Here is a 16,603-nt window from a genome sequence, read left to right on the forward strand (position 1 = left end):
AGGGCTTCTGGCTCCGCGGAAAAAACTGAACTGAGGACCACGAGGTGGGGATGCGCCCTCTAGTGGGCATGAAGGCATGCACATGCGTGGTGCAGTGTAGCAAACTTGAAACTTCAATCAAGTTTGCTTGAAAAGCTGTCCGCGCTGGGGCTCCGTAGATGACGTCACCCACATGTGAGAATATCATGCCTGCTTGTCCTGGGATAATATCAATTATATGCGGCTGTTCAAGCTTGACACAACTTTTAAAGCAATCTTTACACCAAGACAGGAAGGACTTTAGTTGGACCGCTATATAATAACGCTTAAGATAAGGAACTGCCCTGACCACGGAATTGGTACTGCACACTTCTCTGTACCCTCGGGGGCCTACTCTTCCAAATATTTTCCTAGACAGTTTCTGAGCACACCAACCTAATGAGCACATCAAGTTTTTCACATTTTTGGTTTCCTTAGTTCCAGCCTAATCCAAGCCTCATTTTCATTCCACTATTCATTCGTTTGCTTGTTTAGCATTTCCACCTAAGCATATCCACCAATCGGCTACAGCCATGTTTCTGAGCACACCAACCAATCGGCTACGCCCACATCGCTGGTAGATTTCTATTTCAGCCTTCAGCCCACTTCATAATAACCTTTTTTGCCATTGTGCAAGACTTGCTTGACCCCATTTGATCGTGATTGGCGTGTGGTAAGTAAAGATTTCCATATTTTAGATCCACGATGATTTATTTTACCTTGTTCATGTATTATTTATGCTCATCATTGTCACAAGAGTATAGCTGGTTTTGATTCATATCTCATGTGCATTACTCTCCCCCCTTTTTTAAATATATGGTATTTTTATGTCTGAATGGTATGTTTGAGTACATAATCTAATCTTCAGTTCTAACGCTGTTAGGCTTATTTATTTGCTCTTAGCTATTGTTAGAGAGTATCTAGGCCACCTTTGCTTTGTGCACTCAGTCATTACTCTGCTAATCGTCTTTTCTTATAATTCTGTGGTTGCCACCTACTCACATTGAACCCATGGTATGTCCATGGCATGCAACAGGTTTAAGTTTTAGCAAACAATATTTTATGATTTTTTTATATATTGTTTTAATATCATTTTTTACATTGTTTTTAATATACTTTCTTCTTATTGTTGTTTAACATTGTTTTCTAATAAAGTCTTTTAATCATTTTTTGTCATTAACATACAGTAATGTATTTTAATATTTTAACATTCGTATATTACATTTTAGTTAGGGTTTTATTAACTGTTAGGCGTTCCCGGCGTCTCTCCTCCTCGGATTCTTCGCCCCGGGCCTCGAGACGTTCCTCACCCTCGGGACGCCCGGGGTCGAAGCGCGGTCATAGCCTGCGTCGACCCCGTCCAGGCGGCTGGCTAAGCGCAACCGGGATTCTCCCTCGAGACGGGGTCATTCCCCAGCGGCATGCACCGCGGGGCCTCTACGGGTTTCGGAGTTGTCTCTCTCCAACCCCAAGTTGCTGCTGACTCCTTCTCAGTCCAGGGCTCTGGGCCGGGGAGGTCTACCTCATCACGGCTCTCCGGAGGGGTCCCGGACCCATCTCCGAGCCGTCGGATGTCTTCGGTGCCTCGCACACCGGGGTCTTCCCCGAGGAGCTCTTCGAGGCGCCGTCGGTCCTCGACCCCGCCTCGCTCTCTGAGTGCGGTGTCCTGGGGTTCGGGGGAGCTGAGAGGGAACCTCGCTATTCTAGGGAGGCTTTTCCCTCCTTTTCCGCCGCACGGCGGTCCCATTCAGCCACCCCGCCTGAGGATCAGGGTGCCACTCGTCTGTCCTCTTTCACGAGGTACGTGCAGGACATGGGGCGGGCCCTCCGTCTGGACCTCCAGAGCGACTCCAAGTATACTAAGGAGTTTCTAGAGGAGCTCGACATCCCGTCTCCGCCCCGGGAGTCCCTTCGGCTTCCCTTGAACCCGGTGCTCCGTCAGACTTTCATTCGGAACTTGGAGATCCCTTACGCGGTCACTAGTGGGTGACCTCCAAGCTAACCTCAATGGGATGGAGGGAGAGTTGGCAACTTAGGAGAATAAATTTTGTAACACTGTTTGGCCAAACTGTCCATCCCTTCTGGAGAAAGTATCCAGACAATAATGAGAGGTGAATGTATGAACCGAGGACCAAGTGGCAGCCTTACAAATCTCCTCAATCGGTGTCGATCTGAGGAAGGCTACAGAGGCTGCCATTGCTCTGACCCTATGGGCTGTGACCCTACAGGGAAGGGGTAATCCAGCCTGGGCATAGCAGAAAGAGATACAAGCCGCCATCCAGTTGGAGATGGTGCGCTTCGATACAGGTCGTCCCAACTTGTTTGGATCAAAGGAGACGAAAAGTTGAGGAGCAGTTCTGTGTGGTTTGGTGCGATCCAGGTAGAAAGCCAAAGCACGTTTACAGTCCAGAGTATGAAGAGCTGATTCTCCAGGATGAGAATGAGGCTTTGGAAAAAACACTGGAAGTACAATAGATTGGTTGAGATGAAATTCAGAAACCACTTTAGGTAGGAATTTCGGATGAGTGCGGAGAACCACCTTGTCATGATGGAATACAGTGAAAGGTGGGTCCGCCACCAAGGCCTGAAGCTCACTGACCCTGCGAGCAGATGTGAGGGCCACCAGAAAAACCACTTTCCAAGTGAGAAACTTTAGTGGAGCCTTTCTCAGAGACTCAAAAGGAGGTTTCATAAGCTGAGAAAGGACAACATTGAGATCCCAAACCACTGGAGGCGGTTTGAGAGGAGGATTGACATGAAAAAGTCCTTTCATAAATCTGGAAACCACAGAATGAGAGGAGAGAGGTTTCCCTTGTAGAGGCTGATGAAAAGCCGCAATAGCACTCAGGTGGACTCGTATAGATGTCGACTTGAGACCAGACTGAGACAGGTGTAGAAGATAGTCCAATACAGAGGATAGAGAGGCTCGTTGAGGCTCCTTAGAATTGGAAACACACCAAGAAGAAAATCTAGTCCACTTCTGGGAGTAGCATTGACGAGTAGCAGGCTTCCTGGAAGCCTCCAAGACATCCCTCACCTCCTGGGAAAACTGGTGAGGGGTTACGTTGAGAGGAACCAAGCTGTCAGGTGGAGAGACTGTAGGTTGGGATGAAGCAGTGAACCTTGATGTTGAGTAAGTAGTGATGGAAACACTGGAAGAAACACCGGCTCCCTGCTGCTGAGTTGAAGTAGAAGGGAGAACAAAGGTTGTCTGGGCTACCGAGGAGCAATCAGAATCATGGTGGCATGGTCTGATCTCAACTTGACCAGAGTCTTTTGAATGAGAGGAAATGGGGGAAACGCATACAGGAAGCGATTCCCCCAATCCAGTAGAAAGGCATCTGCCTCGAGGCGATGAGGAGTGTAGATCCTAGAGCAAAACTGAGGCAGTTTGAAGTTGTGGGGAGCCGCAAAGAGGTCTATCTGAGGCGTCCCCCATTTTGCAAAGATCTGATGAAGGGAGTTGGAATGGAGAGTCCATTCGTGAGGCTGGAGGAGACGACTCAAGTTGTCCACTAGGACATTGTCCCTCCCCTGAATATAGACAGCTTTGAGGAAGGTGTTGTGGTGAACTGCCCAATCCCAGACTCTGAGAGCTTCCTGGCAGAGGGAGGCCGAGCCCGTGCCCCCCTGCTTGTTGACATAATACACGGCGACCTGATTGTCGGTGCGAATGAGGACCACCATGTCGTGAAGCAGATGTTGAAAAGCGTGAAGAGCATTGAATATGGTTCTGAGCTCCAGAAGATTGATTTGATGGAGTCGGTCCGCACTGGTCCAGAATCCCTGAGTGCGAAGCCCATCCAGATGCACTCCCCAGGCATAGGTTGAGGAATCGGTTGTGAGAACCTTCTGGTGGGGAGGAGTGTGAAACAGCAAACCTCTGGATAGATTTGAAGAGGTCATCCATCAAAGCAGAGATTGCCGAAGGGCAGGAGTGACGAGGACGTGTCGAGTCAACGGATCCGACACCTGAGTCCACTGAGAAGCCAGAGTCCACTGAGGAATTCTGAGATGGAGTCTGGCCAAAGGCGTCACATGAACTGTAGAGGCCATGTGGCCCAGGAGGACCATCATGTGTCTCGCTGTGATGGACTGGCGAGAAGATACAGACTGGCAGAGATGAAGAAGAGCATCCATGCGCTGAGAAGGAAGGAATGCTCTGAGACGTATGGTATCCAAGATCGCCCCGATGAAGGGGAGCGACTGTGTAGGCTGTAGATGAGATTTGGGAAAGTTGATCTCGAATCCCAAGCTCTGCAGGAACAGAATCGTGGACAGGGTCGCCGAGATGACCCCTGAGGCCGAGGGAGCCTTTATCAGTCAGTCGTCGAGGTAGGGGAATACCTGAAGACCTTGGTTCTGGAGTGCCGCGGCCACTACTACCAGACACTTCGTGAAGACTCTGGGGGACGAAGACAGGCCGAATGGAAGCACTCGATACTGTAGATGGAGATGTCCCACCCGAAATCCGAGGAATTTGCGAGAGGCCGGATGAATGGGAATATGAGTGTAGGCCTCCTTGAGATCCAGAGAGCATAACCAGTCGTTCTGCTCGAGGAGGGGTAGAGAGAAGCAAGCGTCAGCATGTGAAACCTCTCTTTGACTAGGAATTTGTTGAGGACACTGAGGTCCAAAATGGGTTGCAGGTCGCCCGTCTTCTTCGGAACAAGGAAGTACCGGGAGTAAAACCCCTGGTTCAGTTGGTCCGACGGGACCAGCTCTACGGCATGAAGCCGGAGCAAAGCCTGAGCTTCCTGAAGAAGAAGGGCAGTCTGTGTCAAGTTGGAAGGATACTCTCTTGGAGGGTGGTCTGTAGGGACCCGATGGAAATGAAGAGAGTATCCCTCCCTGACGATAGTAAGGACCCAGAGGTCGGAGGTTATGGCCTCCCAGCGATGATAAAAATGATGGAGGCGCCCTCCGATGGGAAAAACAGGGGGAGGCAGAACGAGGATGGTTATGCCCCGACGAAACAGTCAAAAAGGCTGAGTGGCCTTAGGGACAGCAGGCGACTGAGACTTTGGCTGATCCTTCTGAGGAGGCTGTCGCTTCGCCGGTTGCCTCGCAGGCGGAGTTTGCCTCGGTTGATAACGCCGCTGATAAATCAACGATGGACGAGAGGGTCGAGACTGTTGAGGCTTAGGCTTCGGCCTAAGAATGGACTGGAAGAACTTTTCATGATCGGACAATTTCTTCGTGATTGTCTCGATGGATTCGTCAAAAAGATCCGCCCCAGCACACGGGACGTTTGCCAGGCGGTCCTGAAGATTCGGATCCATGTCAATGGTCCGCAACCAGGCCAACCGGCGCATCGCCACAGAGCAGGCCGCTGCTCGGGCCGAGAGCTCGAAAGCATCATAGGCAGATTGCATCAACTGAAGACGAAGCTGGGACAGCAAAGCAACCACTTCCTCAAACTCAAACCGAGCCTGGGACTCAATGTATGGTGTGAATTTCCGAAGCACAGGCAGAAAAAATTCCAAGTAGGCAGCAAAGTGGAAATTGTAATTCAGGACTCGGGACATCATCATCGAATTCTGATAGATGCGTCGACCAAACTTATCCATGGTTCTGCCCTCGAGTCCCGGAGGCACTGAAGCATAGACCTGGTCAGAATGAGACCGCTTGAGCGAGGATTCGACCAGGAGGGACTGGTGAGAAAGCCGAGGACCCTTGAAGCCCTTATGATGCAACGTGCGATACCGAGCATCCAATTTTCCAGGGACCGCAGGGATAGAGTAAGGAGACTCAAAGCACCTCATGAAGGTCTGGTCGAGGAGCTTGTGCAGAGGGAGGCGCAAGGACTCGGCTGGAGGACGAGGCAAGTGCATGGTGTCGAGGTACTCCTTGGAGTATCGAGACCCAGCATCGAGAGTAATGTCCATGTCATCCGCCATCTGTCTGAGAAATGAGGAAAAAGACAGTTGGTCCGCCGTCGCCAGTTTACGAGAAGGGCTAGAAGAAGAAGAGGCTTCGGGCTCCAGAGAGGCCTGCGAGCAACAGGACGAGTAGAAAACCTCGGGGTCCTCGAACTCCGGGCCCGGAGTAGGAGACCCAGTCGAAGCAGCATACCCCAACCGAGGCAATTTCTTCTGAGGCGAGACGGTTGAGTGTCGAGAGGAATGCCTCGAAGAGTGTCTGGATCGATGCCTGGAAGGGGATCGAGCCCGTCTGTGAGAAACTGGGTCAGAAGCCTCCAAGGAGCAGATCGGACTCGATGCCGTCGATCGAAGAGGCGGAAGAGTCAGCGCCTCCCCCGACGACGCCCAGGTTTGATAGGGGGTTCGGAAGAACTCGTCCTGCTTCCTGCTATGCCCAGGACTGGGTGGCCCCGAAGGTGGATGCCACACTGAGTCATGGGGCGGAGTAATCGGTTCCAAGGGAGGCAGGTCACTAAACGAGGCTTTCCTCGAGGGGATGGGCTCCAAGGGAGGCCCTCCTCGAGGGAATCGGTTCCAAAGGAGGCACAGCACTAACGGAGGACCTCCTCGAGGACCCGGACACCGCTCGCTGCTCCTCCTCGCCGAGCAACGAGGTCGTGCGGCGAGGAGGAGGAGGAGGGGGCGGTCCGCCCCTCGAAGCCGAAGCTGGGAATTCACCCTGGATGGTGGCAATCAGCCGAGGCCCCATGGTCTGCATGAGCTCCACGAACTGAGCCTCCAGAAGGGACCGCAATGAAGCCGATATGGAGGGATCCGCACCAAAAGGGGGCCCTTCCGCAAGGTCTCCGCACTCCTTCGGTGCTGCGTGCTTCTGCTTGCCAGTCTTCGGCACCTTGAGCACCACCGGTGGAACTGTCGGGGTCGATACCTGCTCCGAGGAGACGGAGGAAGGCACCGAAGCCGGGGCCGAAACCGGTGTGAACGATGCCGGTTTCAGGAGGCCCGAAGCAGCCGGGGAGGCAGAGGGCTTCGCGGAAGGAGTCGAAGCACCCGTCGATGTCGATGTCGAAGCTGCAGGATCCGATGAAGCTTCCATCTTGAACATGGACTCCCACAGTAGACAGCGGCGCTTAAACTCTCTCGCCGTCAGAGTGGAGCAAGGCCGGCACAATTTCGGGAAGTGATCCGGTCCCAGACACTGTAAGCAGCGTCGATGAGGGTCCGTGAGCGAAATCGCGCGCTGGCACTTGCTACACTTTTTAAAACCGGTAATCGGCCGGGACATAGACCGGAAAAGCTCCACCACAAGGTTGAAGGCGCGGGGCCCCATCCCCGCGGCCGACCCGGTATCGGAAGGAAAAATTTTTTTTTTGAAAAAAGAAATCAAAGAAAGAAATAAATGCACAGGAGAGCCAAAAGAACTCAACCCGCAGCAAAATAGAAGGCAAAAAAGAGATTCAATGGGCGCAAATTGAAGATAGACTTCCCAGCTCCGCGGAAGAAAAAGAACTGAGGAGACACGCCTGGACCATCGGGCGGGAAGGCACTGGCGCATGCGCGGTGCGGGCATCTCGAAACTTCTGAGTTTCTTCAAGCAAGACATGCTTGCGAGACGTCCGTATCGGGGCTCTGTCGGATGACATCACCCACTAGTGAGAATACCTGCCTGCTTGTCCTGGGATAACACCTGTTACGATAAGTAACTGTGCTTTCTAGTCATTAAAATTTTTTGCATCCTTTTGCACTATATCATTATATATTTCAATCGCACTTAGAGACACCCGATATTATTTGCACATTTTCACTTTATTTCTCTTTAATAAGTTCTTGTATGACACTATCACCTTTGTCATATTACCATTTGCTTGCTTCACCTTTTTATGTTTACACATTATCTTAAGTATTTATGCTTAAATTCATTAGGACCCCTGAGGAAGGCGTGTTATCCGAAACACGGACCGTGTCGGGTCCCTTGGTTGGCTATAAGGTTGTGTATGTTACTGCATTTACTAATAAACAACGCCTGCATCTTGTACTTTATCTGCAGTCTGTTCGTTGTTTTCAAATAAAGATTGAGGCCATGCTGTAATGTTAATGTCCAGTTATTTGATGCTATTAGTTGCCCATTTAAAAGGAAAGCAACTCTTTAACCGAGTGCTGTCCCTCTGATTCACTGACAAATTTAGTATCTCGGATTTGTCCATGTTGGTCTTAAACCAGACGCCTGACCAAACCAGGCAAGTTCCTCAATTATTACCGGGAGAGAGGTTCTAGGACATGTAACCGTGAGTATGACATCATCATCAAATAACAGTAGCTTAGTAGAGGTCTCCCCACAAACAATACCATTAAAACCCTGTTGGGAGCAAAGGGCTCCATGGCTAGAGCAATGGGGACACGGCACATCCCTGTCTGGTCCCCCTTCCTAATTCAAAACTATCCGTATAACCCCCCCCATTGATCAATAGAGCAGCCTGATATTCAGTAAATAACAATTTTATCCAGGAGAAAACCTACCCTCCAATGCCCATGGTCGACAGAGTGCTAAGCAAATATGGCCAATACACCCTGTCGAAGGCTTTCTCCGCATCAGTTCCCAGTGGCAGAGCTGGAGACCCCTCCTTTTGATTTGACCAGATTAAGGGCTCCCTTTTACAAAGGTGCGCTAGCGTTTTTAGCGCACGTACCGGATTAGTGCTACCCAAAAAACTACCGCCTGCTCAAGTGGCTAGCGTGCGGCAATTTAGCGCGCGCTATTCTACGTTTTAAGGCCCTAACGCACCTTTGTAAAAGAAGCCCTAAATGTAACAGCCTGCAAATATTGACAAAAATCTGTCTTCACTCAATGAAGTCCCCCGGTCATCTCGTACCAGATGCGGCATGTGCTGGTGAAGTCTATGCGCAAGAATTTTTGTGAAAAAGTTTATCATCTGTCCCCAGCAGCGAGATAGGCCTTTGTGAACCACAGTTAATAGGGTGCTTGCCTGGTTTTAATATCAAGGAACCATTTCATCACTCTCTCCTAGATGGTTAAACATTGCTGAGCGATTGATCGGTTGCATTTGCATGTAAATGATTTGCACGCAAACTTGATAGCGCATATATCGCTGCTGGAGAATCGGCCAGAGAATCGACCAATAGCAATCGAATCAGTATCTTTAGTGCATTTAGCTCTTAGTTCAAGGTTGGATTACATTACAAGAGGTTGGGCCAGTTACCGAGGAAGTTACAATGGACAGATTGTCACAGACATTCAATAGAGTTGCTAGAACAGTTACTAATACAGTTGGGTCATAGTTAGAGGTTCAAAGAGGTCATCATTGGCTCATTGTTATGTCAGGGTCATTCTATAACAAATGGTGTAAAATTTAAAAAAAGCTCCCCACCAATATGTCTCAGATTTTGTTCAAAATTTGTATACAGAACCAGCACAACATTGAAAAAAAGTTTCCCAAAATATCAGATCCTTAGTTGCAACAGTCCATGAGTTAGACCCTCGTGCACATCAGTTAATAAAATGTCATTTTTAGCTGCTCATAAAGCTGACAATAATTGTTGGCAGTCCAGCACAACTTCTTACGCTAGTTTCAACGATGCTAGTATGAGAATCATGGATGCAAAAGCCCGCTTAAAATTTTTGCTCAAAATGTACCTTAAAACTTGTCGCAATCTGCCGTGACAGATTTTGACCAGTTTATCAGCTGCTATAGCTCCAAAGCAAAAGTAGATACAGAATTCAGATTTTTTTAATCATAAGATTATCCTTGCACTGGACACTACACTGTCAAATCTGTAGTCGGAACATTCCTTCAAAATTCTTGGAAGGTAAGATTGATTATTTCAACTGAAAGGTAACTGTCTAACAATCTTATACTGTACTTTAGAAAACAAAAACATACCCAGAATCCTCCATAGCCTAACCGGGTCCTGGAGTAAATGCTGTTTAATTAGCAGCGTACCACACCCTTGAAATGTAGGAGAAAGCTGTTTTGACAGCAAGTTCTGTGAAAAGAAGATCAAACAGTTGTAATTAAGCTAAATCCACTGTCTTCCAAATTTTTCAAAATTATGGTCTCCTTATATTCTAAAATAAGTTACTGTACTAAGAAACTAAAATACAACTAAAATGGATCAAGATACTTTAGCTACAGTTCCAAAATTCTTTTCATTTTGTCTACTGCTGACATTTAAAGGCCGCGATATGTATACTCTGGAAAAAAGGCAGGAGAGATGGGATATGATTGAGAATTTTAAATATCTCTGTGGCATTAAAGTACAGGAGGTGAGTCTTTTTCAAATGAAGGAAAACTCTAGAATGAGAAGGCATAGGATGAAGTTAAGAGGTGACAGGCTCAGGAGTAATATACAGAAAGGGTAGATAATTTGTGGAATAGTCTCATGATAGAGGTGGTGTCTGAATTCAAGAAAGTGTGGGACAGACACATGGGATCTCTTTGATGGGCCATTTGGCCATTATCTGCCATCATGTTTCTATAACCAAGAAGCTCTATGACCTCACAATGCAGGTGTAAAGAGCCTTAGCCAATAGGGAGAGGAGGAGATAGTGGGTGCTGCGGATGGGCCATTTGGCTTTTATCTGCCATCATGTTTCTATAACCATAAAGCTCTATGATGCCACAATGCAGGTGTAAAGAGCCTTAGCTAATAGGAAGAGAAGATGCAACTGTTAAGAGCCTTAGCCAATAGGGAGAGGAGGAGATAGTGGATGCTGTGGATGGGCCATTTAGCCTTTATCTGCCATCATGTTTCTATAACCATAAAGCTCTATGATGCCACAATGCAGGTGTAAAGAGCCTTAGCCTATAGGAAGAGGAGATGCAAATGTTAAGAGCCTTAGCCAATAGGGAGAGGAGGAGATAGTGGATGCTGTGGAAGGGCCATTTGGCCTTTATCTGCCATCATGTTTCTATGTTTCTATAACCAAGAAGCTCTATGACCTCACAATGCAGGTGTAAAGAGCCTTAGTCTATAGGAAGAGGAGATGCAAATGTTAAGAGCCTTAGCCAATAGGGAGAGGAGGAGATAGTGGATGCTCTGGATGGGCCCTTTGGCCTTTATCTGCCATCATGTTTCTATAACCATAAAGCTCTATGACCTCACAATGCAGGTGTAAAGAGCCTTAGCCTATAGGAAGAGGAGATGCAAATGTTAAAGAGCCTTAGCCAATAGGGAGAGGAGGAGATAGTGGATGCTGTGGATGGGCCATTTAGCCTTTATCTGCCATCATGTTTCTATAACCATAAAGCTCTATGACCTCACAATGCAGGTGTAAAGAGCCTTAGCCAATAGGGAGAGGAGGAGATAGTGGATGCTGTGGATGGGCCATTTAGCCTTTATCTGCCATCATGTTTCTATAACCATAAAGCTCTATGACCTCACAATGCAGGTGTAAAGAGCCTTAGCCAATAGGGAGAGGAGGAGATAGTGGATGCTGTGGATGGGCCATTTAGCCTTTATCTGCCATCATGTTTCTATAACCATAAAGCTCTATGACCTCACAATGCAGGTGTAAAGAGCCTTAGCCAATAGGGAGAGGAGGAGATAGTGGGTGCTGTGGATGGGCCATTTGGCCTTTATCTGCCATCATGTTTCTATGTTTCTATAACCAAGAAGCTCTATGACCTCACAATGCAGGTGTAAAGAGCCTTAGTCTATAGGAAGAGGAGATGCAAATGTTAAGAGCCTTAGCCAATAGGGAGAGGAGGAGATAGTGGATGCTGCAGATGGGCCATTTGGCCTTTATCTGCCATCATGTTTCTATAACCATAAAGCTCTATGATGCCACAAAGCAGGTGTAAAGAGCCTTAGCCAATAGGGAGAGGAGGAGATAGTGGATGCTGTGGATGGGCCATTTAGCCTTTATCTGCCATCATGTTTCTATGTTTCTATAACCAAGAAGCTCTATGACCTCACAATGCAGGTGTAAAGAGCCTTAGTCTATAGGAAGAGGAGATGCAAATGTTAAGAGCCTTAGCCAATAGGGAGAGGAGGAGATAGTGGATGCTGCAGATGGGCCATTTGGCCTTTATCTGCCATCATGTTTCTATAACCATAAAGCTCTATGATGCCACAAAGCAGGTGTAAAGAGCCTTAGCCAATAGGGAGAGGAGGAGATAGTGGGTGCTGTGGATGGGCCATTTGGCCTTTATCTGCCATCATGTTTCTATAACCATAAAGCTCTATGATGCCACAAAGCAGGTGTAAAGAGCCTTAGCCAATAGGGAGAGGAGGAGATAGTGGGTGCTGTGGATGGGCCATTTGGCCTTTATCTGCCATCATGTTTCTATAACCATAAAGCTCTATGATGCCACAAAGCAGGTGTAAAGAGCCTTAGCCAATAGGGAGAGGAGGAGATAGTGGATGCTGCAGATGGGCCATTTGGCCTTTATCTGCCATCATGTTTCTATAACCATAAAGCTCTATGATGCCACAAAGCAGGTGTAAAGAGCCTTAGCCAATAGGGAGAGGAGGAGATAGTGGATGCTGTGGATGGGCCATTTAGCCTTTATCTGCCATCATGTTTCTATGTTTCTATAACCAAGAAGCTCTATGACCTCACAATGCAGGTGTAAAGAGCCTTAGTCTATAGGAAGAGGAGATGCAAATGTTAAGAGCCTTAGCCAATAGGGAGAGGAGGAGATAGTGGATGCTGCAGATGGGCCATTTGGCCTTTATCTGCCATCATGTTTCTATAACCATAAAGCTCTATGATGCCACAAAGCAGGTGTAAAGAGCCTTAGCCAATAGGGAGAGGAGGAGATAGTGGGTGCTGTGGATGGGCCATTTGGCCTTTATCTGCCATCATGTTTCTATGTTTCTATAACCAAGAAGCTCTATGACCTCACAATGCAGGTGTAAAGAGCCTTAGTCTATAGGAAGAGGAGATGCAAATGTTAAGAGCCTTAGCCAATAGGGAGAGGAGGAGATAGTGGATGCTGTGGATGGGCCATTTGGCCTTTATCTTTCATATTTCTATAACCATAAAGCTCTATGACCTCACAATGCAGGTGTAAAGAGCCTTAGTCTATAGGAAGAGGAGATGCAAATGTTAAGAGCCTTAGCCAATAAGGAGAGGAGGAGATAGTGGATGCTCTGGATGGGCCATTTGGCTTTTATCTGCCATCATATTTCTATGTTTATTTTCAGTCTTTACTCTGCGTTATATTACCTACTACACTGATAGAAAAAGAGCCCAAAGCACAGCATAAATCTCACCCAAGTCTTGCTGGAAAATGTATTTAAATAGCATTGAATTTACTCAAATGAAATTTAGAGTTTACATTAGAAGGGTTAGACATGTGAAAAACAGGTTTACATATGTAAACAACAATTTTAGGAAAGTCCATAATTACATGAGCATGCTAACACCATACACAGACTTCAAAGGAGCATGCTCTAGGCCGATTTCAAAAGAATGTGTGTATTAGCAATCTTGCAATGGAAATAGAGGTACACTTCAAAAACCTTTCCCAAGGCACACACAACTGTCAGCTAAATGTTTGTTTCGAGCTGGGTTTTAAAGGAGTGAGTGGGCAAATGTGCTTATTTCCCTGATGTTTAAAACCATATCAGATGAGTATTCTGTACAAAATGTGAACATTTTTTGTAGAGATGTTGTATGTTTTATTTGTACAATAAAAAATATTGATAAACTATCTCAAAAGTGCAGTTTTACAAAATGTGTAACAAACTGGAAATAACCCTAGATGCAGTGGAAAAATGGATGGTAGACCACAAACTGAAACTAAACTCAGATAAAACAAAATTCCTTCTGCTCGAAAAGGCCAAAACTCCCACCATTACAGAACTGAAAATTAAAAAACACCAAATACCCAATACAGCCCGAACTCAAACTCCTAGGAGTAACGATAGACAGATAATGCACTATGCAGTCCCAAATCAATAAAACATCCCAGAAAGCTTTTTTAATTATGAGAAATCTACGTAAAATAAGAAAATTCTTCGACCCAGCACAATTCAGACTAATTGTCCAATCCCTAGTCTTAGGTCTACTGGACTATTGCAATTCCCTCTATCTACCTTGTCCTGCCAACATGACAAAACACTGCCCTCAGACTGATCTACTCCCTGAGAAAATATGATCATATAACAACTGCCTTCCTAGACTCTCACTGGCTACTCACTGCAAGCATGAATTCAATTCAAATTCTACTGTCTATTATTCAAAGCATTAAACGGCTCCCCCCCTATCTAAACAACCGTCTAAACCAGATCCTCACCTCAAGACAAAGAAGAACTCCGAACCCTTTTGCCTTCCTTCCACTCAAGGGCACTCAGTGCAAAAAGATGTTTGATAACCTTCTGGCGACGCAAGCAGCAAAACTTAACCACTCCATCTCCAACCTGTTGATGGCAACGGGCGACTTCAAAACTTTTCGAAAAGAAATCAAAACCCTACTTTTCAAAAAATTTATCCATATATCTTAACCCAACCCTTCCCCCTCCTCCTAGATAAATTCTCCCCCAAAACCTCCACTTAAATAATCTCTTCCTCCCCAAAACACCAACCAAGTATTCAGATCCCTGAAATGTAATTTCATCCCTCCCCTTTAGAATCACTGAGATCTGGAATAACCTCACCTCCCCGCTCCGAACCTCAAGCTCCCTCCAACTTTTCCGTAAACACCTAAAAACCTGGCTATTCTCAAAACTGTAACACTTCCCCCCTCTTAGGCCTCTCCCCCTTCCCCCACCCTTTTACACCTAACTCTTAATCTCTCCACTGTAGTTCCTCTCATCCTTCTTCCTGTAAACCGTGCCGAGCTCTGCATCCGTGGAGATGGTGCGGTATATAAACCCAAGGTTTAGTTTAGTTTAGTAATCTTATTGTACTCTAACTGTAATCTATTTGTTATATCACACAGTAACGTACAGTTAATTTAATATCCAATTTGCAAGTTCTTCCGGAATTAATCCAGGTACCTCTCCTCCCTTGTAACCAAAAAAAAAAACTCCCCAAAACTGTTGTTACTTCACTGGAAATGTCCAGTTAGCTCTTTTGTAATCCGTCTTGAACTGAAAGGTATAGGCGGAATAGAAGTCCCTAATGTAATGTAACATATGAATAGCAAGATCTAAAATTAATACATGTAAAATTATTTTTTAAAAACCCACCATAGAAACAGAGAAAAATGAAGACAGATAAAGACCATATGGCCTACTTTATCTAGTCTGCCCGAACATACCAGTCACTATTCCCTCCTCTCCTTTAGAGATCCAACGTATTTGTCCCAAGCTGTCTCGAATTGATATTCACTCCACCACCTCCACTGGGAGACCATTCCAAGTATTCACCATTACTTCTGAATCTATCACATTTCACCTTTATCCTATGCCCCCTCATTCCAGGAGGCTCATCTAATGCACATTTATGCCATGTAGGTATTTAAACATCTCTATCATATCTCCCGTCTCCTGCCTTTCCTCCAAAGTAGACACAGTATTCTCTGTTCATGAGGAACTCTAGGAACCAATTAGGAACAGTACCAGTAATACCTAGCTCACTAAGCTTATTCAGAAGGAGCTCATGATCAACTTACTCATCATACTTCAAGGCACCTAGTAAGGTTCAGATGCTGTTATAATCCTTTTTGAGGTGCACTAAGTGAGTCCGTGGAAGAGACAGATATTTGTTCCCATTATGGAGCAACATGCCTTTGATGCTCCTGGATGAGCTGTCAATGAAGAGACAGCACTCTTTCATGTTACAGGCGATTCCAATTGCCTCATACAGACTGGTCAAATTGTGGCAGAAGCAGAGCCCATATTGATGGATGAAGGTGGAAAAAGCTTGACAACGCTTCCTTTGATCTATGACTTGTACATTTTCATCTAACAAGAGCATGGTCGTCGGAACGGAGGTAGCCATGGCCCCCCCAAAATTTTGTGGTCAGAGGTCAGCCACCTCCTCCCCAGTTGGAGTCATTTTGAATCAGCAGACTCACTCATTGCTGCTAATGGCTGCCTGAGGATTTGGGGTGACAGCAGCTGGGGAGGAGGTAAGTGGGGGAGTTGGAAGCCGGAGAGAAAGGTCTAGAGTGGAGCTTTTGACCCCCCCCCAAAAAAAAAAAAGGGTTCCACTGCCTATGAAGTGAATCCATTTTCTACTCCACCAAAAATTACAAAGACTAGGGGACACTCAATGAAGTTACAGAGAAAAACATTTAAAACAAATATGAGGAAATATTTTTTCACTCAAGAGAATAGTTAAGCTCTGGAAAGCATTGCCAGAGGATGTGGTAAGAGTGGTTAATATAGCTGGAATATAGCTGGTTCTAAAAAAGGGTTGGACAAGCTATTGAAGAAAAAGTCCAAAGTCTGCTATTGAGACAGACATGGAGAAGTCACTGCTTGCCCTGGGATCGGTAGAGACTATTATAAAGAACAACATGATAAAACATATACGTAAGCATGAATTTAGTCAATGGAAATCTTGCCTCACCAATCTACTGCACTTCTTGAAGGGGTGAATGAACATGTACAGTTGATAGTGTGTATTTGGATTTTCAAAAGGCATTTGACAAGTACCTCATGAAAGACTTCTGAGGAAATTAGAAAGTCATGGGAGAGGAGGCAACTGAAAGACAGAAAACAGACAATAGGTTTAAATGGTCAATGTTCTCAATGGAGAAAGCACAGTTACTTACCGTAACAGGTGT

General features: G+C 46.3%; 1 protein-coding gene across 2 annotated transcripts in view; it reads right to left on the bottom strand.

The window, feature by feature from the left end:
• Nucleotides 1–16,603, bottom strand: part of SPG7 (SPG7 matrix AAA peptidase subunit, paraplegin) — a 120,155-nt gene that overhangs the window by 87,024 nt on the left and 16,528 nt on the right. For both annotated transcript variants that reach the window (XM_033941296.1, XM_033941295.1), the window contains exon 2: nucleotides 9,803–9,905. In XM_033941296.1, the coding sequence (XP_033797187.1) occupies nucleotides 9,803–9,905 (103 nt within the window). The remainder of the gene's footprint in view (nucleotides 1–9,802; nucleotides 9,906–16,603) is intronic.

This window comes from Geotrypetes seraphini, chromosome 4 (assembly GCF_902459505.1).
Source record: "Geotrypetes seraphini chromosome 4, aGeoSer1.1, whole genome shotgun sequence".
NCBI lineage: Eukaryota > Metazoa > Chordata > Amphibia > Gymnophiona > Dermophiidae > Geotrypetes > Geotrypetes seraphini.